Raw genomic sequence first — 23,266 nt, forward strand, 5'->3', positions numbered from 1 at the left:
CAGACTTTGAGAATACTTCACAAGCATGGCTCGTTGGTCTAGGGGTATGATTCTCGCTTAGGGTGCGAGAGGTCCCGGGTTCAAATCCCGGACGAGCCCTACTTTTGGAAATTCAAGAAGAAAACATGATACGAAGGCTTTTTCATCAGCAGTGTGTGTCAGATCTTCGCGTGGGAAACTTAGCTTTACACTAAAGACACAGAAAAATGCAGGAAGCTATGAAGGGTGTATTCAATCAACAGTTTGCCAAGTTCCACGTGTGGGGAAAACATCTCATAGTTTACTTTTGCATGTCCTTATACCAGTTTATCTCCCAAAACTCAGCTTCCAGTCATCAATCATTCAACTACCTCCCAAAAATTGAAAACAGCAAATAAACCAACTCTTCTCTAAAGAAAGGGAACAATATTAAATTCAGTTTATTTTATTTTAAAGATAAAAGGGGAACACCTGGACTAAAATGAGATCTTCTTAATCTTAGTATAAGAGATGGAATGGTAGGAGGGAAATGAGAAAGAGAAAAAAATGGAGGCAAGGCTATGTTCAGTGTAGCTTATTTTTTACTTTGATGATAAAGATGGAAAATGTAAATTAAAGTGAGATTTTATTCTTAGTTAATAGAAGAAACAGCACGAGGGAAATGGGAGAAAGATATATATCAGGATTGCTTTCATGGGCCCCGCATGTCACAGCTCCAGCCCTGCGTAATTTGGGACTTCTGTCTCCAAGTGGACTGGGTAGCCACCTTCACAAGCAATGATGATCCTTTCAGTGCTATTTTTCCCCTTGTAATTGCAGTCAGGGGCCCAAGAACCCCTCTGAAGGGCACACACTGTGAGGGGGAAGCTGGCATCACTTTCCCGGAGGTCGCCTGTGGTGGGTTCTCCGGCTTGGCCGCACACGGCCTGGATCTGGGAGGTGTCCACATGGACGAAAGTGTTGAGGTGCTTGCAGTGCGTGGAGGTCGCCATGTCGCGGCGCCTCATCATGAGGTTGCAGTAACGCTGGGGGTCAGGGGTCTCAGTCGTTGGGTAGTCAACGTGCTGCCTCAGGAACTTCTGGTAACTTTCTGCACTGGCCACGGCCAACCAGGCCACCAGGAAGAGAAGCACCCTGGTTAGCCCTGGATGTGGACCTTTCTCCTCCATTGCTGTCTCTGTTGGTCTTGATCGAGTGACAAAGAGAAATTAATGGATGGAAGTGAATTAGAGTAGGGATGGAGGTGGTCTCAAGATGCTTGGTGCCTGATGTGGGAAAAACAAAATGGTGCCCCCAAAGACAGTAAAAATAAACTCACAAGCTAAATAACAGACAATTTCCTGAACTTTAACAATGTACCCAGAAATCTGCCCCAGGCCGTAGCACTTGAACCAAAATAAAATAAATCAAAACAGAGGCTTCTCCCCACTGGGGGGTGGGTGGGAAATATAATAATACCACATCATTGGTTGTTTTTGATGGAAATTTGCAATGTCATCATTATTATCATTATTTATTAATTTGATTTATTACCCACCTTAAGGTCCCAACGTGGGACACAACAATTTTAAACAAATTACAATCACCGCCTGCTACGTTGTGTCATGAAGTGTTTCAGAAGGTTGTGGGGGGGATTTGCCCAGAACTACGTATATAATTTTTGTTAATATAGTTTTATCTCTCCATAAAGCTCCCAAAGTGTTGTATGATAAATGGTTTTAAACTCCCCTCGATTCTCAACAATTTAACTGCTAGAACAATTTTATAGTCTTATCCTCCATCCTTTTAACCCTTGTGATGGGCATAATGTCAGCTCTTTCTGTAGGATAAGGAGTGGGGACATTCCCGATTTCCTTGGTCAAATTCTCCAGGTGAGGCTGAAGCTTTGGTACATGTTGTGGCCAAGTCATAAGTTGCCAGTATTCACAGGACTCTTGTACTGCTTTAGTCATAGACCTGATTAAAGTCCCAGCCTTACCTGAGAGTCCTGCCGAAGAACTGGGCTAAGTTGCCTCTGCCAAGGAATCTGCCCGTATCAGTTTTTATACCGAGGGCTCAGCCTGACATGGAATCAAGGACGCTTTCAAGGAAAAATCCACAGATGATCTCTTCAGTAACACAGGGATGAACAAACAAACCTACATTTGTAGCCTGTCTGAAATGTATCTATCTTAGCCTTTGACACAACTCTAACCTGGGATGATTGGTGTTGGAGGAGAACTTTGGGCAAACCATGGACTGCGAAAAAGACAAATAATTGGGTGTTGGAACAAATTAAATCAGAACTATCACTTGAAGCTAAAATAATGAAACTGAGGTTATCATACTTTGGACACATAATGAGAAGACACGATTCACTAGAAAAGACAATAATGCTGGGAAAAACAGAAGGGAGTTGCAAAAGAGGAAGGCTAAACAAGAGATGGATTGATTCCATAAAGGAAGCCACAGCCCTGAATTTACAGGATCTGAACAGGGTGGTTCACAACAGATGCTATTGGAGGTCACTGATTCATAGGGTCGCCATAAGTCGTAATCGACTTGAAGGCACTAACAAAAACAACAACTGGAAATGCACCCTGGTTTGAATATATTGTTAAGCAGAGAAAACTAAGGAGCCAGTAAGAGTTTCTTAAACCTTTCTGTAAGGAAGTAAGTGAATTTGGTATGACCAGACTCTCTAAAATGTATGTTTTAAGTTAATCATTTCCCCTCTTTTCTAAAGGTGGGGAATTCACATCCCATCCTACTCTTCCCTATTATAATTTGCTCACAGAATACAAGAAACTCAGCATTACAAATATACATTTTAACCCAGTAAGTTCTCAGTGCCTACCTGTGTGTCAAGATGCTCCTCTCTCGTCTGACACCATTGCTGGATATGACGAGGAAGCTCATAGTGCAAAGGGCAGGAAGTGAGTTATGACTCGCAAATCAGCAGTCAGACCAACCGGAAATACCAAGAATGGTTCCAAGCAGTGACACCCAGCAATAAGAAGTCACTGGAGCCTTCCTCACTTTGCCAGGTATCTCTGTCAGCATGAGGACTAGAAACCTTTTTTATTAAATGAAAGCTAAAGTGAGGCTTTCTAAAACTGTGTATGTATGGTGGTTTTGTTGGGGAAATGGGAGAGAAATTTGCCCAAATATGCCTGAAGTGTGGCTAGATCTAATTCAGGTGTTTCCATAAGAAAGAGCCTAAGGATTTTTCCTTCCAAAGTGGTTTGAAAATTACTGTAATCATTTCCTGTGGATCTTTGATGATGTCACTCCTGCTCCAGCATCACCTCTGTTGACAGGTGAGGTACCCTTTGGCTATCAAAGTTTCATAGGCTACACAGTCCCAAACACAATGACTAGAGAGTAAGCCCCACTTACTTCTGAGGAAGCGTGCACAGGACTTCACTGTAGTCTTCTCTCTAGTTAGTATAGGAGAAGACACACAGCCCTCTAGTCTAGAACAGTAATCTTCAACCTTTTTAGACCTGGGACCCATCATGAGACCAAACATGTGTTTGAGGCTCACTAACAATATGGGTTATATCTAATGTTTGTCCTTCTCAGATCAGATTCACAGATCTCAGGCAGTCATTGGGTCAATTTGGGTTATTATTTATTTTATTTATTTTATTCAATTTTTATACCGCCCAAAGCCAAAGGCTCTCTGGGCGGTGCACAGCACAAAGTAAATACAATACAATACAATACAATAAAATAACAATAGAAACACTAAAAGCATACATATTAAATCAATGGGTCTACTCTGAGTAGGATAAAACTGTATATTCGTATGGTGGTAGTGCCTTTTTTGCAATGTACCTTAGGTCAAGTTGGGACCCACTAGTGGGTCCTAACTGACTGACCCATAAAAGACCAGTGGTGTAGAAATTACACTGCTTTGCTGTAATAATGGGGGATGGAGCCTTAATGAAAGTGCATTTGCTCATGCAGGATGACAGAACTAGAACTGCTGTGCACACACCATACATTTAAAGCACACAACTTCCCCCAAAGAATCATGGGAACAGTCATTTTCCCTTTGCAGAGTTCTAATTCCCAGCACCCTTAACAACCTACGGTTCTCAGGATGCTTTGGTGGATCTCAGGTGCTTTAAATGTGCAAATGCACCTCTGCCTTAGTTGGCTAACTCTTATTGGCTTTGGCGCCACTAACTGGTGGCTCCTCTGCCTTCTGCCCTACCAGTCCTAATGGACACCAGCCACCACCACTGACCAATAGGCCATTGAGGTTGGCCTTCTGCTTCCCACAGTGGCCAATCAGATGCCTGTGGGTGGGTGTGCAAAAACACCCAATGAAGTCGACAAAAAGTTTATTCCATAATGAATTTGTTATTCTTTAAGATGCCCTTAAGACTTTTTGTTGCAGCAGACTGAGGTCACGCCCACACCATACATTTAAAGCACTTAGGCTGTCATGGGTTCCCCGTAAAGAACCCTGGGAACTGTACTTTATCTCTCACTGAGCTACAATTCCCCACACCCTTAACAAACTACAGTTCCCAGGATTCTTGGGGGGGGGGAAGCCATGTGGTTTAAATATGCTTTAAATGTAACAAATATGCTTTAAATATAACATGGCACAAGTTGACAAAACTCAGTTTTTCCTCTCTCATTCACACCACACCTTTAAAGCACCCTTATTCCACTTTAACAGTCATGGCTTTCCCCCAAAAATCCTGGGAACTGTAGTTTGTAAAGGGTGGTGAGAGTTGTTAGGAGATATTTAGCAACTACAGTTCCCAGGATTCTTTGGGGAAAGCCATGACTGTTGAAGTGGTATAAGAATACTTTAAATGGATCATGTGCATATCACTACCCCACCCCTTGTAGAAACAGGGGCAGAGGCATAGTGTTACAAAAAGTGGGGGCTAACCCCCCCGGGCTATTTCCACCCTGTTTAGATCACCTCTTAAGGCTGTTATTAATTGTGGATTCTTGCCATAGTTACAGTTAGTGACAGTGATCATTCTCTCTGTCTGTTTCCAATCTTCAGGTTCTGAGTACAGATAATTTCCTTTATGTAACTAAAATGCACGAAAGAGAAGCTTGTGGAAATCTGGAGATTTGCAGAAGTACCAAAAATATTCTGGAAAATAAAACTCCTAAGGGGTGGTGTTGGTACTCTCCAGTACCTAGTGAGGTCTCTCTCTCTCTCTCTGTATGAGTCTGTGTGTGTAAACTGAAAGGGGAGGGGATGAAATGGGATGTCTGGGACCCAGATGCACATTTTGTTGTCAGCAAATTTGCCGGTCACAGCAGACTCCCAAATTAAAGGGAACCTGTACATGTGTGGGTGTATGTACCTATGCATGAGAGAGAGTGTGTGTGTGTTTTGGACAGACAATGTACAAGAGCACACAGGAGGTTTAACTCTTTCACATCTGTACAGTTTCCCTAGAGTAAATGTCTCTCCAAAGTTGCTATTTGCCCCACCGGGGAATGGGGGCAGGACCATAGAGCTAGTATAGTGTAATGGTTAGAGTGTTGGTCCCAGGAGACCAGGGTTCATGTCCCCACTCAGCCATGAAGGTTGCTGGCTGACCTTGGGCCAGCCTCTACCTCTCAGCCTAACCTACTTCACAGGGTTGTGAAGATAAAATGGAGAGGGAGGAGAACCAAGTACACCACCTTGAGCTTCTTGGAGGAAAGGTGGGATAGTGATTTCTGTGCGTGCCAGCAGAGGGAGCTATCGCTTAAGCATGCTCTCGTCAGCCAGGTTTGTTTCCCAGGAATCTCAAACTACCACTGATCCCTTCCTTGTCTGAAGTGCACACGTTAATTCATCCCATTTTCACCTTTGTGATTGGCAGGCTTCTGCAATCTTTCCCTGGTGGACGCACCACGTGTGATGGCTGCTAATGGAAAAGAAGACAGGAGAGAACGCATTGTATGTAAAGCAAAACAAACCGTGATGTCCTGCAATGAAAGGGGGCAACCCGTCTCTTTGAGTGAGCCCTCTCTGAAAACAAGAGACCACCTGGGGTTCTGAGCAGTGGACCAGATTCACCAAAAAAAGAAGATACCAATTTGCATAAAATTTGACTCTGGTAATTTATAGGTATAGACACAAATTTAGAAATAATTACTGTAGTTTAAATAGAAATTGTTGTTACGTTTTATATGTCTTCATGTCGATTACGATTTACGGGGCCTCTATGAATCTTTTATATCTATCTATCTATCTATCTATCTATCTATCTATCTATCTATCTATCTATCTATCTATCTATCTATCTATCTATCTATCTATCTATCTATTCATATATCAAAATGTTTTCATGGTAAGAGGTGTTCAGAGGTGGCTTACCATTGCCTTCCTCTAAGCCTACGGCACCCGATATTCCCAGGCAATCTCCCATTCCTTGGATCACTGTATATCATAGGGATGAGAAACCTGTGACCCTCTGGATGTTGTTGGACTCCATCTCCCATCAGCCCCAGCCAGCATGACCAATGGCCATGGATGATGGGAGTTGTAGTTCAGCAACATCTGGAGGGCCACACCTTGATACAGAGTGCCTGCAAAATCAGAACAGATTGCCTTCTGAAAGGCTGTGGGCATTCTGATTCAAGTTCTCCTCATATGCAGAAACTATTGGCAAAAGAGCCCTGACTTCTACCAAAATTTAAATTCCGAATTTTATTTTCACTTGTTTGCATTTGCAAATATTGTCATCTGTAAGTTAATTTGCATTTTTCATTGCATTTTTCACCTCGGAGGAAATAAAGCAGCAAACAAGCTGCTTGGAGCCCCCTGAGGGTGTGCAGAGTGATTTTGCTCTCACCACTGACACAAAAACACAGCCAGTCCCCGTGCAACAAGGACTAGGTGCAAAAGGTTTCTAGTAGGGCTGAATTGCATCCCTAGAGATGTGTGAAGGAGAGAACATCAGGGGCAGGAAATGCGCTGATTCAGCAATTAAGGAGAACTGGGGAAAGAGATATGTGTGCACTTCTACACAACGTTTATTGTGCCATGAAATTATGCCTTAGAAAGGCTCTTAAGAAAAAGTCGTGGCTGTCAGATGCGGAGGAGGAGGAGGGTCGTGGCGGGAAACTGGGGAGGGGGGATTTGTAGCGCTGTAGATGTTGTTTGACTCCAACTCCCTATCAGCCTTAGCCAGTATGGCTAATAGTTGGGGATGATGGGAGTTGTAGTTCTACAACATTTGCAGGGTATAGAATCATAGAATTGGAAGGGGCCTGTAAGGCCATCAAGTCCAACCCCGTACTCAATGCAGGAATCCAAATTGAAGCATACCCAACAGGTGGCTGTCCAGCTGCCCCTTGAATGCCTCCAGTGTTGGCAACCTCTGGTGTAGCTTCTCATGCAGGGCAGAGGAAAGCTGCAGTACCTATCCAAATTTCCCCGTCTTTGCTAAGCCAGGAGCCTCTGCTAATCTCTCCCCTCTACTCATTTGGTTAGCCAAGAGGAGGATGAGCAGACTGAGAGCCTTCTGGAATGACAGGAGCGCACCAGGAAATATATATGCACAAGAAAGACTTTATTAACATTACACTGTGCCTGCACCCACACACACAAAAAAAGGGATTAAAGGGAAGACTTAGAGAAAAGAAGCAGCTCCTTGGAGATGGCATGCTGGTCTTCGGCTTATGGGATGGAGAAGGTAATGGCATCAGAGAGTCGTCCACCAGATCAGCTGATCTCTTGATTGATGTTGGACCCAGTTGCAGGCAGAGTTGGGAGCTACAGTCTTCTCTAGAGTTCATGTTTGCAGATGTAGGCGTTGAGTTTCTTGCATGGCACGTCGTTCCACAGTTTAAAACCTAAGATGCAGAAGATAAGGGTAAGGTTAGCTCTCCAGTTTTGCTTTTCTGTAATCTGAACTGGGGAGGCCTGCAGGATATTGTCAACCTCTAAAGAACATTCATTAATTTAAAAGATACGCTTCTAGTTCTCATGCTTGTATTTTTTTTTAATGAAGAAAGCAAATAGAACTGATTCTAATATTCAAAACTATGGAGGCATGCCAAATGAAGGAGTAAAGATATAGTTTGTTTTACAATCTCAGCATCCGTAAATCCCTTCATCAAGAGTTTTTCATATCGGAGGTTAAAAATTTATGTGTAAGAACACTGTAGAACAAGAGTAGCCAAGCCGGTGCCCTTCAGATGTTTTGCACTACAGCTCCCATAATCCCTGACCATTGGCATTGCTGGCTGGGGCTGATGGGAGTTGTAGTCAATGTCTGGAGGGCACCACCTTGGCTACCCTGGCTATGGAAAAAAAGAAAATGTGCCCTCGGTATAGTTTGGAAAACCTAATTATCAGAAAAAAATGTGTAAATTATGGTGTTCACATGCAACTAAATTTCACTGATTGGTTGTAGCCCTCCAGCTCATGGTACATCTTGGAGGTAGCTATCAAATCTGTTTGCCATTGCCACTCATTAGAGAGATGGATGGATGAGCCTGGCTCAAAGCTGTGGCTGTGGCACCAGTCTTAAATTTCATTCAGGGCCTGCAGAGTCACTGTGCCCCTAAGACAGGAGTCTTTTTCAGTCTGAGGGCCACACTTCCATCTGGACAACTTTCTGAGGGCCGCATGCCAGTGGTGGGCGGGGCCAGAGGCAAAAGCATTATCAGAATTCAAGGACACCTTCCGGCCATGCGACAACACACAATGAGGGCACAGAGCAGAGTCACTGAGGAGTGTGGCCAGGGTGAGTCCCAAGGGCCAGACAGAGTGGCACGAAGGGCCACATTCGGCACCCAGGCCTAAAGTTCCCCATCCCTGCCCGAAAATGTCCTTCTCATTTCTCAGCCTCTGACAATGGCTTGCTTACCCGTGGATCGTCGCAGCTCCACGCAGTGCTCAGCTTTGCGGAAGTTGTCCGGCTGGTGGGTCATCCATGCCTTGTAGTTGTAGGTTGATTCATCAGCCCACCTCCATTTCCTGGTCTGCAGGAACAAGACAGAACAGATCATGTGCTTACGGAAATGACAGGCTTGGCGAGAGGAAGATACCCTTGGGATGACACCAGTACAGAGATTGGCTGGAGAGGTTGGCCAGTGGGGAGCTGTTCCTGGCCGTGATGGAGACAGGAGGAGACCCACAGAAAACAATGGAGAAGTAGCGTATGGGATTAAATCTGGGAGAGATGATTGAGGTAAGGGAGGAATGGGCCTGTTGCTCACTGACAATAACCACAGGAACAAAGGAAGCTGCTTTATTGGTCCATCTAACTCAGTATTGTTGACACTGACTGGCAGTGGCTCTCCAGGAGTTCAGGCAGGGGTCTCTCCCTGCCCTGTCTGCAAATGCTGGGGACTGAGCCTGGGACCTCCTGCATGGTCCTACCCAAGAGCGATGGCCCTCTGCCAGCCATGGAGTGCCATTCTATGTCTTGGTTTGCAGGGAGGAGACAGAACTGACCGTGAGATGAAGGAAGTGTGAGAAGGCCGGTGCAAAGCTGAGCTGGAGACGTTGATGGCCAGTGAGTAGTGAATGCCTAGTGTGATGGCAAAAAGTAGACAGACTCCCACTGAAAAGAATGAAGAGGTACTTATGGGATTCAGTCTGGGAGATTATCAGGATCAGGAAGGGCTTTGCTAAGGAGCTACTACTCAATAATGATAACCAGGAACAAATGAAGCACATGGGAGATGCTCACCTGCCGGACATCGTGGAGCCCGATCCAGACGTCACTTATTTCTTGCTGGTAAGTGGAGATGTGCTCGGCCACCAAGAGCGTCTCTGCCTTAGTGAGGACAGAGGCAAGGTGTGCCCCACGGCCGTAGCTCTGACACTCAATCTAGATGGAAAGAAGGTTTTAACCAGAGCTTGGAAAAGTTACTTTTTTGAACTACAACTCCCATCAGCCCAATCCAGTGGCCATGCTGGCTGGGGCTGATGGGAGTTGTATTTCAAAAAAATAACTTTTCCAAGCTCCGGTTTTAACCCTATTATCATAACCTATCAACAGGATTAGCACAGATCTGTACAGATTTGAATTTACCTTTGTGGAATTTCAAAGACTCTTTTTTAAAAAACTAATCTGAGGAATATGTCAAAGGCTGCATACACCATACATTTAAAGCACATATAAGGCACCCTTCTGAATTCTGGGAAATGTAGTTTAAGGGTGCTGGGAAACTACAGTTCCCAGGATTCTTTGGGGAGGTGCTTTCAATATGCTTTTAGATATATGGTGTATACTCAGCCTAAGAAGCACAAGTCTTGATGGTGAGTTTTAAGGTAATATTGTTACATACCAACATCTCAAATTCAACATTTTTACACTAACAGGTAGAGGTGAGGGAGAAATTTCAGGTCAGTTCTTGTTTTAATGGCCCACAGTCTGAGGAGGAAGAAAGAAAAAAAGAAGATCCCCTCTCCTACGTGCATATCCAACCAACAGGTTTGGCGCAGGACTGAAGCTTTCTAAATGTTGACTTCCACGTTGTAAAATTTCAAACATTCTCACATTTTGAGGGATGCTTTTAAAACACTTCAATCAACTTCACAGATTATCGTTGATGGCAATCTTAAGCTAGACAGGAGACGGGACGTGAAGGGTGTCAAGATACAGGAATCTGCTTTATACTGAGCGAGGCCACTGGGCCATAGAGATGGGTGAGAGTTTCCATTCAGTCCTCATTTCAAGCAGAATTTATCAAATCCGCAATGTCCAAAACAACATGAGAACCAAAACACAGCCATCCTTCCAAATTCGCACTTATTTGAATTTTGTGATGCAGTTCGCCAACTAAACATTTACAAACATGCATGTATTAGGGGAAATTGTGCATAAAAATGAATACACAAGTGAAAATAACCTGCAAAAAGGCATGAAATGATGAGAAATGGCTTGCAAAATGTGTACCTTTGTCAAAACTGCCTACAAAAATGTCTTTATTTGGAGAAATTCACACTAAAATGGTGGAGAATCTTCATGAGGATTTTTTTTTTTTTTTAAAATGCAGATTGCTATAGATACGTAGAGAACTAATGCTGGAAAAATGAGAAACTGAGAGAACTGAAACAGACAAATCTTTCCATCCATGCTGGGCTATCTATTATTATTATTGTTCTTTATTTCTACTCCGCCTTTTGGCCAAAAGGCCCTCAAGGCGGCTTACCAAAAATAAACACAAATATAAAAATACCCCGATAAAAACAATACAAAATCTAGGTGAGTGTTGTCTATACTGACTAGCAGCGACTCCCCAGTTCTCTCCCAGCCGTGCCTGGAGGTGCCAAGGGTTGAACCTGCAACCTTCTGCATACAAAGCAAAACTCTACTATTGAGCTACAGCCTCTTCCTCTCATGGGTCGGGTGTTAAGCATTCCTTACCTCAGCCTCTTGCCACGTCAACTTAGCATTGAAATACGCATAGCAGTTGCCCTGGTTTTGCAGCCACTCCCTGGCGCAGGTATCAGCCTCGGCTGCACGGAGAAAGAAACAGGAGAACAGCTTAGAAGCATTTAAAGAATGTTCTCCACTGAGGAAGAAAACCCTAATTTTAGCTAGATAATTGGTGACTTGCTTCATGCAATGAGCTGTGTGCATCCGTGCTCAGGATCTAATGGATCACGGTGTTTGCTGTTGGGGAAATAATAGGTTGATCTGTGCCGGAATGTTCCCACTTTGCTTCAGTGATGACCATTTGGTCCCCGACAGCTCAAACATCCAGGGTGATTCTCATTTGTACATTCTCACCAGTAGACAACCCTCAGCCAGAACATCTTTCTGCTGTTGGGCACACCAACTGTTTTCCAAGGCTGTGTCTTGGGAACAACAGGCAATATGGTGTCTGTGGGTGCAGATATACCCACAGAAGCTTTTCGTGGATCCCCTCCTTCCACTGAAATTTGGCTTGAGAGAAGCATTTTGTTGTAGCTGATAGTCTGGGCTGCAGCGTGTGCTTGGTTGCAGGGTGTGTGTGGTGCCCACGACAGCTTCTCCACCTTGCAAATGTGCCCGCGGGACCAACAAGATTGGTGGCCCTTCTAATAGAGCTTAATTTGGGCTGCACTCTTCAGTTTTGCTACAGGGAAGTCAGTACTAACAGTACTCTGCAAGGGACATGGGCTTTTCTGCATGCTAAGTGCTCCAGAGGAAAGGTGAGAGCTTTTACTCATGAAGATAACTCATGGGTAGACACTTCTGCCTACTTTTCTAAGTAACAAAATTGAGGTCAGAAGCTTCAACCAGACTGGATTTGATAGTACAGATATGAACAATCTGGGATGAGGAGGGATATTTTGCCCTTCTTCCCCTTCAAGATTATATTAATTATAAGTCCATGATTATAAAAGCTCCTTTAATCACTTTATCTCTGAGATTCCTTTGAAAACGTTCAGATATTTTTATAATAACAACAGCCTAGTTTAAACCATCCTCTCCCTTTGGTCGAATGTGAGAGATTTAGCTGTATAGACATGCATGACTTGCAAATCTGACACTGCCTAACTAATTTTTATTTCATTCATATCCCGACTTTCCGTCAAGGAGCTCAAAGCAGCGTGCATGTCTCTCTACCCACTTCATCATCACAACAACCCTGTGAAGTAGGTTTGGCTGAGAGTGACTGGCTCAAGTTTATTCAGTTGAGCTTCATGGCTATGTGAGGATTTGAAGCTTGTTTCCCTCCCCAGTCCAAGACTTTTTAGCCTTCTCCAACCTGGTGCCCTCCATGTGACTGGACTCCAACTCCCATCAGCCCCATCAAGCATGGACAATGCTGAGGGACGGTGAGAGTTATAGTCCAACCACATCTGGAAGTACTGGCTGGGGAAAGGCTACTGTAATCACAGCACCACAAAGACTGCATACACACCATACAGTTAAAGCTTATGACTTCCCCCAAAGAATCCTGGGAACTGTAGTTTGTTGAGGATGCTGGGAAGCAGTGCTCTGCGAAAGGTAAACTGCAGTTCCCAAGATTCTTTGGAGGAAGACATGTGTTTTAAATATATGGCCCGTATGCAGCCAAAGACTCACTAGGATTTAAGGACAGCTTGAGCCTGATACTTTTTTTTGTGTGCTGAAAAGACTAATTGGTTGATATCTGAAATCAGTAGTGATTCAAGTCTGCTTCTTAAGGGGATGTGTAATGTTGATATTTGTTGAGGAGACTCACCTCCCAGGAAAGCACTGAAGACCAGGAACCCGAAGAATCCAAGGCTGAAGTAGGTGAAGAGACCCATCTTCTGGTTAGTAAGTAAAATTTTATTTTGTCACAGACCAGTACATAGATATCATAAATAAATCAAAAACCCCATATGAAATACATAAAATCAGAGTTGAATAAAATATTACAGTCAATACAGGCTTCCTATATAAAATAACTTATCATTGATTTCTGGCAGGCAATGGCAGCAGCATGGAAACTAGCCATTCTTGCTGCATCTTCTGGTTGACCTTCGCAGGTGAAGAGTACAGTAAGTTCAAGAGGTGCATCTAGCGAATGACATTCATCTAATGCCATCATTGCGGGAAACCGTTGTCCCTTCAGATGTTGCTGAACTACAGCTCCCATCAGCCCCAGCAAGCATGACCAATGGCCAGGGATGATGGGAATTGTAGTTCAGCAACATCTGGAGAGCCACAGGTTCCTCACACCTGATCTAATGTGACAAAGCCAGGGAAGTAAATAAGTTACTCAGCACCATGTACTTTAATTGCATCAGGCCCTTCCTTTTAGAAGGAAACCTACAGTGAAGTATGTGCTAATTTTGTATACAACCAGATACGTTGTTATGTGCCTTCAAGTCAATTATGATTTATGGTGACCCTATGAATCAGCAACCTCCAGTAGCATCTGTTATAAACCACCCTGTTCAGATCTTGTAAGTTCAGGTCTGTGGCTTCCTTTGTGGAATCAATCCATCTCTTAGAATCATAGAATCAGAATAGTAGAGTTGGAAGGGGCCTATAAGGCCATCAAGTCCAACCCCCTGCACAATGCAGGAATCCAAATCAAAGCCTTCTTGTTTGGCCTTCCTCTTTTTCTACTCCCTTCTATTTTCCCCAGCATTATTGTCTTTTCTAGTGAAGCATGTCTGTGTGTTTCTATATACTGCAGTGTAGCAAGAAACAAACACCTGGCAGCGAACCCTTTTAAGGCTCATTTCACTCCATTCCAAGAAACCAGGGTTTGCCTTTGACTTTTATCTGCTCAAGAGAGGGAGCCACACTCAGACAAGTGTATCTGTAAGATACATGTTTGCAAACGCATGCCTGCCAAAGACACCCTTCACATTTCTAGGGAAGGGCCATAGCTCAGTGGCTGAGCATCTGTTCTGTGTGCAGTAGGTCCCAGGTTCAAGCCTTGGCATTTCCAGGTATAGCCTGGAATGTCCCCTGCCTGAAACCCCTGAGAGGTGCTGCCGGTCAGGGTAGACAACACTGAGCTAGATGGAGTAGTGGTCTGATTTGGTCTAAGGCAACTTCTATGTTCCTAAGTATACGCTGAAATTAAGTCGTGTATGACCATGCTTGGAAATGGAAATGGACTGCCTTCAAGTCGATCCCGACTTATGGCTGCCCTATGATAGGGATTTCATGGTAAGCAGTATTCAGAGAGGGTTGACCATTGCCTCCCCCTGAGGCTAGTCCTCCACAGCTGGCTAGGGCCTGCTCAGCTTGCCACAGCTCCACAAGTCAGCCCCTTCCTGTCCGCAACTGCCAGCTGGGGGGCAACTGGGCTCCTTGGGACTATGCAGCTTGCCCACGGCTGCACAGGTGCCACTCCCTGTGGGGGTGATCTTTAGCTGGCCCTTGACACCCAGGAGACACAAGCAGGGATTTGAACTCACAGACTCTGGACTCCCAGCCAGGCTCTCCTCCCCACTGTGCTATACCAGCTGTCTCATGGCCATGTTTATTATTCAGTATTTTAACTTTCACCAGTAACAAAATCAGTCAATCAGTTAAGGGTTGCTTTTCTAAGCTAAGCCTCTATTGAAAGTTCAAGTTCCACATCAGTTCTGTTGTACAGTAAGTTGATCGCCACTTTGTTTAATGACAGGGCTGTAAAATGTCATCCCTTCTGCTTTAATTTAAGACTTCATAGGAACGTAGGTAGCTCTGTGTAACATTGGTTCAGATCATTGGTATTTCTACCTCAGTATTGTCAACATGGACCAGCAGCAGTGCTCCAGGAGTTTAGGCAGGGGTCTCTCTCAACTCTGCTTGGAGATGCCAAGGATTGAACCTGAGATGTTTTGTATGCAAGACAGGTGCTCTACTGCTTATCTATGGCCCTTACTGCTGTAACATACTGCAAGATCTCATTTGTGAACCCATCACCCTACCTCAAAGGCTTTGAAAACAATTCTCCACACTCTACGGCTGGGGTGGGAAACCTGCGGCCTGGGGCCCACATGCAGCTTGCAAAAATGGGATGTGGGGAGAATTGGAGTGGCACAGAAAGAGAGGTGGAATGCTGCAAACCTCGCTCACTTTGGACTCTGGTTTTGCCCACCATCAGTGATGTCCCCAATTGACTTTTTCCATGGGTCAACAGCCCTTTCTGGAAAACATTTCCCTGCCCTTGACCTACAGCCTGCAGGGACCCTCTCATCATCTCCTCAACCACTCACCTTGCGGATGCCGTTCCCCTGGGTGGACAGATGTGGTTAAAGCTGAGCTACAATCCTCTCTGATGGTTTCACCTTTTCTGGTCCACTGTTATATAGACCCTGGGCAGAGATGGTGCAACACGAAGGGGAGCTAAATCCTTCAAGGAAATCCTGGTCCACCTTCAGTTTTGCATAAACCTGGGTCAAACCAGTGGAAAGCGGCTTGTATTGCCAGCCGTCAGCACTGCAGAAAGGGCATTGTGCATTTTTTGATAAATGCGGTGAGAAAATGTGCATTGAAAAATAACTGGTTTCCAAATTGAAAGGAGAATGAGGGAAATAACATTCAGTGTCAGCCATGAAAGGACTTACTCATTTTCCTCATTTCATCCCAGGTAGTTGCTTGGTTCACTTCTAGGCGGGCGGGGAAGCTGTGGCCCTCCAGATGCTGTTAGACACTATCAACCCCTGCCAGGGAATGGCTATTGGAAAGGAATGATGGGAGTTGTAGTCCAGCAACAGTTGAGGGCCAGGAGGTGCCCCATCTCTGTAACCCCTCTTTTATTAAAATAAATAAAATCCCTGCACATAGAAGACTTGCATGTAAAGGAAAAGGGTTCGAGTCTGTCTTCCACCCTGAAATGCTATTTTTCTATGTGCCGTGGTTCTCCACCCCTTTTAGTATTTCTTTATTACCCACCTTGTCTTTAATTATTCCCCCACTGGGGAATTCAAGGTAGCATACATAAATTTTATAGGCAGTCTCCCATTCCTGAACGTACCAGATCAGGACCACCTTAACTTTAGCAAGGTTGCTGCATCACATGCCCACAGACCATGTATAGACATGCATTCGATTTTATTTTATTATATTATATTTATATCCTGTCTCCCTTCTATTACGAAATTCAGGATGTCGTGAATATGGTTCCCAGGTGTTTCCCCATCCATCCATTGACCAGATCCAGATTCACTTTGCTTCAGCAAGATGGTGGTTTTGTGTGTCTTCAGACTCATATCACATGAGCCCCTTGTTGTCCCGTCCAGAGCTGGAACCACAAGACGGAGACGCGGGTGCAATTAAATCTTGCTTAAGTAATGGATACATCAAAGACATTGCGCTTCATATAGAAACCTGTCTTACTCACTAGAAATCCCTGTCTGCACTCTAGACATGCTCTGCGGCGTGTAAAGGAAGTTGACTCAGCGACTCCCCTCTGTGAGCTGCCAGCTTAAGTAGGGAACGTTTTCGATTGTAATCTCTGACTCCTTCGCAAGTCCTGTCTCTGCCCTGTCCGTTTCTCGCGGCGGTGGGCGCGAGGTGAAGGGGCGTGCGTTTCCAACGGCTCATCGGAAGACACCTGCTCTTGGGCTGCAGGCTCGAGGTCAGGAGGGGGTGTCATGCTGGAAGCAACCTGGGAACTGCTTGGCAAGGGAGGAGTTGGCACGATCTCTGGGGCGTCCCCTGACGGGTCCTCAGGAACAACTGGAGGCAGCGCACTCTCCTCTTCGGAGCTCGCGCCACCCGTGGGAACTGGCTGGAGTTCAGACTCACTGCCCACCCCAAGGTGCCGAGCAGACACAACAACTCCTGGGCCTTCCGTGCCTTCTGGCAGCTGAGGCACCTGAAACTCATGCCTCTCTCCTCCCTGCTCCTTCAGGGAGAGCCGAGGCTCAACACTTGTGAAGTCTGAAGTGGTGCAGTTCAAAAACATACAACCTCTCTATTGTTATTTATCATGAATTGTTGCTTTTTGGTACGTGACCTCATCCCTGTTGCGCCTTTCCAAGGCAATGTTTTATGTGCCTGAAAACATTTTTCTAGGAGATTGTTCCTCCTGCTCTGCTCAGCTCTGTTGCACTGTTGCCTGTGCTGCCCTGCCAAGTTACCCTCTAGTAAAAAAGCAGCATTGGACTTGGTCTCAAAGGGCAACCAGTACCAGCACCATAGATTTTTACCAGAGCTTGGAAAAGTTACTTTTTTTGAACTACAACTCCCACCAGCCCCAGCCAGCATGGCCACTGAATTGGGCTGATGGGAGTTGTAGTTCAAAAAAGTAACTTTTCCAAGCTCTGGTAAAAATCTATGGTGCTGGTACTGGTTGCCCTTTGAGACCAAGTCCAATGCTGCTTTTTTACTAGAGGGCAATTAAGGAGGGGGGAGGAATTTGAATTTGTTTGCATTTTAATGAGAAACTACCTAAACCACACTTTTCAACACAAATACGTGAAATGAAATACAACTATCCTTCAAAATTTGCACTTCCCCAAATTTGGTGATGCAGTTCTCCAAACAGAGAGACAAACATATATATATATACAAGGGGGAAAGTGTGGATAGAATGCATACATTCATGAAAATAACATACAAAAATGTATATTGGGGGAAATTGCTGCAAAAGTGTGCATATGAATTGAAATTACATACAAAATGGATATATTAGGAGAAATTCTCACTAAAACATTGATGGATTTTCATGAGGATTAACAAACGAGCCCGTAAATTGCTGTAGAAATGTGCTCACTGGGTGACCTTGGGCCAGTCACTGCCTCTGTCTCAGAGGAAGGCAATGGTAAATCACCACTGAATACCGCTTACCATGAAAACCCTATTCACAGGGTCGCCCTAAGTCGGAATCTACTTGAAGGCAGTGCATTTCATTTTCAAGGGCAGCCAGTGGATATGAGGACTGTCCACTTCCATATTTCGTATCCTTCAATGGTTCATTGTAGAAAATGGGGGCACCCTTGTGTACTTCCAGCACCCTGTACTCTGGCACCAAGGATCACAGCCTGAATGTTCCCCACTATTATGTTTGATGAACTCTCTCTCTCTCTTCAGTATGTAGTATTTCATCCATTTTGTCATTCCCTGTCCTGAAGAGCAAGGGCTTTTAAGGGCCACATTAGATGTGATGTTCCATGCATGATTGCATTTAATGTGTCTATAGTTTTTTCCCTTCTGCACTTATATATGCGGTGGTGGTGGGTGGATTGGAAGCATGGCACTCAAGAAACGGGGTTAACTTTTCCTCCCTGCTGTGGTCTCTATCAAAATTGCACCCCTCTTCAGCTTCTATGAGCTCCAAAGCAAAGCTTACATTGTTGGCAATGAAAACATCTCTTTTAATGCTTGTAAAGTCTTTGTGGGTTTTTTTTTGGGGGGGGGCTCATTGGGACTACAGTATGTGTTTGAACTATGGTCCCAATCCAGATCATCCCATGTGGCTATCTAGAAATATTAAATGCAGTCATGCATTTAATTTCATACCTACTTTGGCCCTGAAACAGCTGTGTGAGCAGATGACAATTATTCACTAATAGGCAAAAAAAAACCCTTGAGGTTTATGTACCTATAGCCAACAAATATTTTGATCAAACTTTAAAAACCAGGGAAATTGGGCAGCTATAGAGAATGTACTAGGGAGAGCAGGAGACCTGACCTCCTCTCTGAGATATTGTACTGCCCTTCAAATTTGTCAAAATGCAAAATGCAAACACAATTGGTTGGTCTTTCACAGTCCAATTCACTTCCTGTGTAGCTTGGAAGAATTTGGTAACAAATTGGTGACTACATGGGCCTTTCATTTAAACCAGCAGGGCTTTTCTTACTTGCATTTCCGGAAGAGAAGCTAGTGCGTATAGCACATTCTATGCCATGCATTTGCACATTAGCAAACTTTTTTAAAAGGTGCACCCCCTGCCACCACTCCTCAACAAATTAGTGCTCAGTGAATAGGGTGCGGGTAAGCAAAATGAGCTTGGTCTTCTTATCTTTTGTGACACCCTCCCTTTTTTAATTTTTAGAAGGCTAATTTTGGATAAAATTATGGGGTCAGAGGCTGGAGCCAGCAGATTTTGGCAAGGGGCCATCTTCTTTCCCCCTCCACCACCAGAAAAAACAGGAAAATGGGGAGAAAACATGGGCAGTGATTTAGCAAAGAGCCAGAAAAGAAGGGCTGTCCTTGAAAAAAAACAGGGACAAGAGAAGTGTGTGATATTTCCTCCTTACCAATATGGTATCTGAAAGCTGTATTAACGTGAACAGGATGTAAAGAGCATTAGGTAATTATAACCGTGCATTATTTTAAATGTCACATCATGTACATTTGAGTGATTATTCTTTGACACTGTTCTTCTTTGTAAGTGCATGGGGAGATGCACATGCATCTTCCAGGCCATCTGCCCCCCAGGCAGACCTATTGGGCCAGACCTGTTTAGCATCAGCAGAAGAACTGTGCCATCAGGCTGCAGACTATTCACTATATTATTATAGTGTTCACACACAACAGCTGTGTAAGGTAAGCAAGATCTTGGTTAACCCTTTGTGTGACATTTCTAGCACAAATTTCAGGCCTCAAGGAACTGTTATAGTGACTATGAGGGGAACCTTTTTTTAGCCCAAGGGCTACATTCCCTTCTGGGGTACCTTCTGAGGGCCACATCTTAGTGATGGGTGGAGCAATGAATGTACATTTTGCCTTTGTATACTAGGCTAGTTTCTAAACACCACTCTCTATCCAGAAAAGTAAGAGGCAAGGGTTGTTAGGAGATCCCTCACATAGCTACAGTTCCAAGCATCCTTAAATAATTACAGTTCCCGGGATTTTTTAGGGGAAACCATGACTGTTAAAGTGATATAAGACTGCTTTAAATGTATGGTGTGGATGTGATCCAGGTTTGCCCCATCTTCTGTGTGATAGCCTTTCATATTGGAAGACAGCTGCCCTTGCCTCCCCTTAGTCTTCTCTTCTCTCAGTAAACATACCCAGCTCTTTCGACCATTCCTCATAGGCCCTGGATTCCAGACCTTTTGCCATCCTAGTCCCTCAGGATGGGAAGGCGACTCAGGCAAGTGATCTCTGGTTAGAGAATAGGGACCCAACAAGTATATTCTTGTTTTCAGCTGTGAATGCTTGGAGAGAATGTGAATCCCTGCTCCCTTATCTGAGAAAAACAGGGGTTACAACAATCAGAAACATTGGGGTTGCTGCTCTTGTTATTATTACATTCATCAGTGGCTTTGCCTACAACCATACTACGCTGAACACGCTGGATCTCGTCTGATCTCGGAAGCTAAGCAGCGTCAGGCCCGGTTACTACTTGGATGGGAGACTGCCATCGAAGGTTTTAGACAACGGCAATGGTAAACCACTTCTGAATACCTCTTACCATGCAAACCCTATGAATATATCCAAAAAAGATTCATAGGGTTGCCAGTTGTAATTGACTTGAATGCATATAACAACAACAATCAGTTGCTTTATACAAAAGAAAATGTCTCAAAGCGACTTGACAGGATAAAATACAGCCAATATAAGTAATTTAAAACCAGAACAATTTAAAACAATGAACAATACAAAATATATCAAATGCATTTGAAATAAGGGCAGGTCCTACCCACCCCATTAAAAGATGAGTGTCACTATAGGAGGCAACTCAATTACCAAAGCCCTGACTAAACCAAAAGATCTTAGCCTGGTGCCTAAAGATGAGCATGTCTCCTTAGGGACAGCATTCCACAAACATTTTGGGGGGGCTATTACTGAAAAGGCCCATTCTCACGTGGCCGCCCTCTGCACCTCCCTCGGGTGGGGCACACAGAGAAGGGCTCCTGATGAAGACCATAAAGGACGCTGGGCCCAATGTTCTATAGGACCCTGCAGAGCTGTGTAGTGGAACGGAGAGTTTTGAGCGAGGTTATGTGTGTGTGTTTGAATCTTTGCTAAGATTCTACCTTCCCTGTAAATTAGTCAGACAGAAACTTTAAGCTTTAAAATAAGAAACAACTACTTTATTCTGGAAGTACATACTTGATAGGAAAGAGTCCTATATCTAGCTAACTAGCTATGTTGGAGCGACAAGCACTGATCGCAGTACTAGCCCTCATGCTGGATGAGAGGGAGAGACAAAGGAAAGATGTCTGCTCCCCTCTCGAGAAAGACGAAGACTGGGAAGGAGGGAAGGAACTGGGATCAACATCCTTCTGCATATCAGTCTAGCAGGAAGGGAAGAGACAGCAGGAGATCAAAGAGATAGGTATAGCCTAGCAACCAAGAGGTCTCCTCTCTAGCTACCCTTTTTTAACCCCATGCAGCTTCAACCCACAAGTTGGAGCTGAACCTCATACATTCCAACAGACCACAGAGTCCAAGTTGGTTCATATGGGGAGAGGTGGTATTTGATGTAATTTGGGGGAATCGCACACTGTCTTTGCCCCTCCCTCCTCTCAAAAAACATTCCATTAAAAGAGGTGATGGAGAGGCAAGTCACTGTCCTCAAGAGGCTTACAATGTAAAGTTTTAATGGTAGCGGTGGGGGAGGGGAGGGAACAGAGTTGGGACGGAGAGAGACCAGGGAGGCATGCCGGGATCCCGGGTTGGCTATGCCATGCAGCAGAGGGACGTGACCCGCATCAGGGGACACCATGGGAGGAGTGTGTACAAACCGTTCGGCAAAACTTCTCAAAGTACAGGCCTTGGTGGTGGGGCATTGTTTGGACACAGCTTCAGGCAGCACAATCCCTTGAGCTAGAAGGAATGGATCTGGGCAAGTGGAGTAGGGCTCCTCAGGACATCCTTTTAATTGTGCATTCATGATGATTTGTGCTCATGAAGGTATGGGGGGGAGGCAGTTATCTGTCATCCTATTTTCAATACTGTTTGTACCTGCAAAAGTTTTGGGGCAGACATACTGCTTTGTTTCTAATCAGTGCATGCTCTTGCTGAAAACCTGCGATTTTTCATGTCATAAATATTCTGGTTTTTTTAAAATCCTGCTTATATTGTGCTATAATGCAAGAGATCCTCTCCAGAAAGCAATGATAAGGTAACATCAGGGCAGCATCTCAGAAAAACAAATAAAGTGGAATGATGTGTGGATGGTCCAGGATAAATCCACCACCCATGCGCTATTGTTGCATCGGCGACATGTTGGCAGAAGATATCTGCAAAAGAACACCATCTGGAGAGGACCACAGTATACTTTGTTCTCACTAGGGATGGAGATTTGAGGAGGGGGGATATTAAACAGGGGCATTACATATATATATATATATTTATATCCCACCTTTCCTCCAAGAAGCTCAAGGTGCTATATGTACTTCTCCCCTTCTCCATTTTATCCTCACAACAACCTTGTTGGCTAGGTTAGGCTGAAAGGTATTGAGTGATATTCAATGCTAGTCCTACATAAAATAGACCCACTGAAGTTAATAGAAACAACTAACTTAGATCTATTCATTTCAGTGGGTCTGCTCTGAGCAGGGCTTAGTTGAATATGACCCAGTGGGCTTTGTGCTTGAGTGGAGATTTGAACCCTGGCTTCTGAGGTCCTAGTCTGACACTCTCAGCACTATACCACACTGGCTCTCAAAAACTGGGATAGTGAAAAACGTGGCTAGAAGAATCAAACCAGTCTCTGGAATTTAAAGCCAATAGAATAAAGGCTATGAGCAAGTGCTTTCATGGTTGATAATAAATATGGTTCCTGTTTGCCTTCTTAAGGGTATAGATTCAGAATACTTTCCTCCTTCAATGTTTTTCATCACCAAGATAAAGGATAGCATGATGCCCTTTTTGCAACGCTCAAAGCTGGTGAAACAAGCTACATTCCACTGGTTTGGCTCTAAATTATGCAAAACTGAAAAGAGCGGACCAGGATTTCCTTGAAGTATTTAGCTCATCTTGGTATTGCACCATGTGTGCTCGGGGTCTA

The 23,266-nt window shown here is 44.3% G+C and overlaps 2 protein-coding genes and 1 non-coding gene across 6 annotated transcripts; 1 reads left to right on the plus strand and 2 right to left on the minus strand.

Annotated features, from left to right (window-relative positions):
* Nucleotides 1–27: 27 nt before the first annotated feature.
* TRNAP-AGG (transfer RNA proline (anticodon AGG)) lies at nt 28–99 on the plus strand. Its single transcript has one exon. It is a non-coding gene; the product is annotated as a tRNA-Pro (tRNA).
* A 302-nt stretch (nt 100–401) lies between these two features.
* RNASE12 (ribonuclease A family member 12 (inactive)) lies at nt 402–2,922 on the minus strand. Of its 4 annotated transcripts, none has more exons than XM_061588802.1 (3): nt 2,816–2,922; nt 1,958–2,059; nt 402–1,164 (listed from the first exon to the last, which is right to left on the minus strand). In XM_061588802.1, exon 3 carries the CDS (start codon nt 1,146–1,148, stop codon nt 687–689), a length of 462 nt encoding a protein of 153 aa, XP_061444786.1. In that variant the 5' UTR covers nt 1,149–1,164; nt 1,958–2,059; nt 2,816–2,922; the 3' UTR covers nt 402–686. The 4 variants fall into 4 exon arrangements, with proteins under 4 accessions (XP_061444786.1, XP_061444785.1, XP_061444784.1 ...); XM_061588801.1 differs by having other exon boundaries at nt 402–1,244; nt 2,816–2,921; XM_061588800.1 differs by lacking the exon at nt 1,958–2,059 and having other exon boundaries at nt 402–1,244; nt 2,816–2,918.
* Nucleotides 2,923–7,496: 4,574 nt separating this feature from the next.
* On the minus strand, nt 7,497–13,174 carry LOC133366264 (C-type lectin Cal-like). The gene is made up of 5 exons (XM_061589175.1): nt 13,108–13,174; nt 11,319–11,410; nt 9,636–9,776; nt 8,808–8,922; nt 7,497–7,788 (listed from the first exon to the last, which is right to left on the minus strand). Exons 1-5 carry the CDS (start codon nt 13,172–13,174, stop codon nt 7,721–7,723), a joined length of 483 nt encoding a protein of 160 aa, XP_061445159.1. The 3' UTR covers nt 7,497–7,720.
* Nucleotides 13,175–23,266: the final 10,092 nt, after the last annotated feature.

This window comes from Rhineura floridana, chromosome 11 (assembly GCF_030035675.1).
Source record: "Rhineura floridana isolate rRhiFlo1 chromosome 11, rRhiFlo1.hap2, whole genome shotgun sequence".
NCBI classification, from domain to species: domain Eukaryota; kingdom Metazoa; phylum Chordata; class Lepidosauria; order Squamata; family Rhineuridae; genus Rhineura; species Rhineura floridana.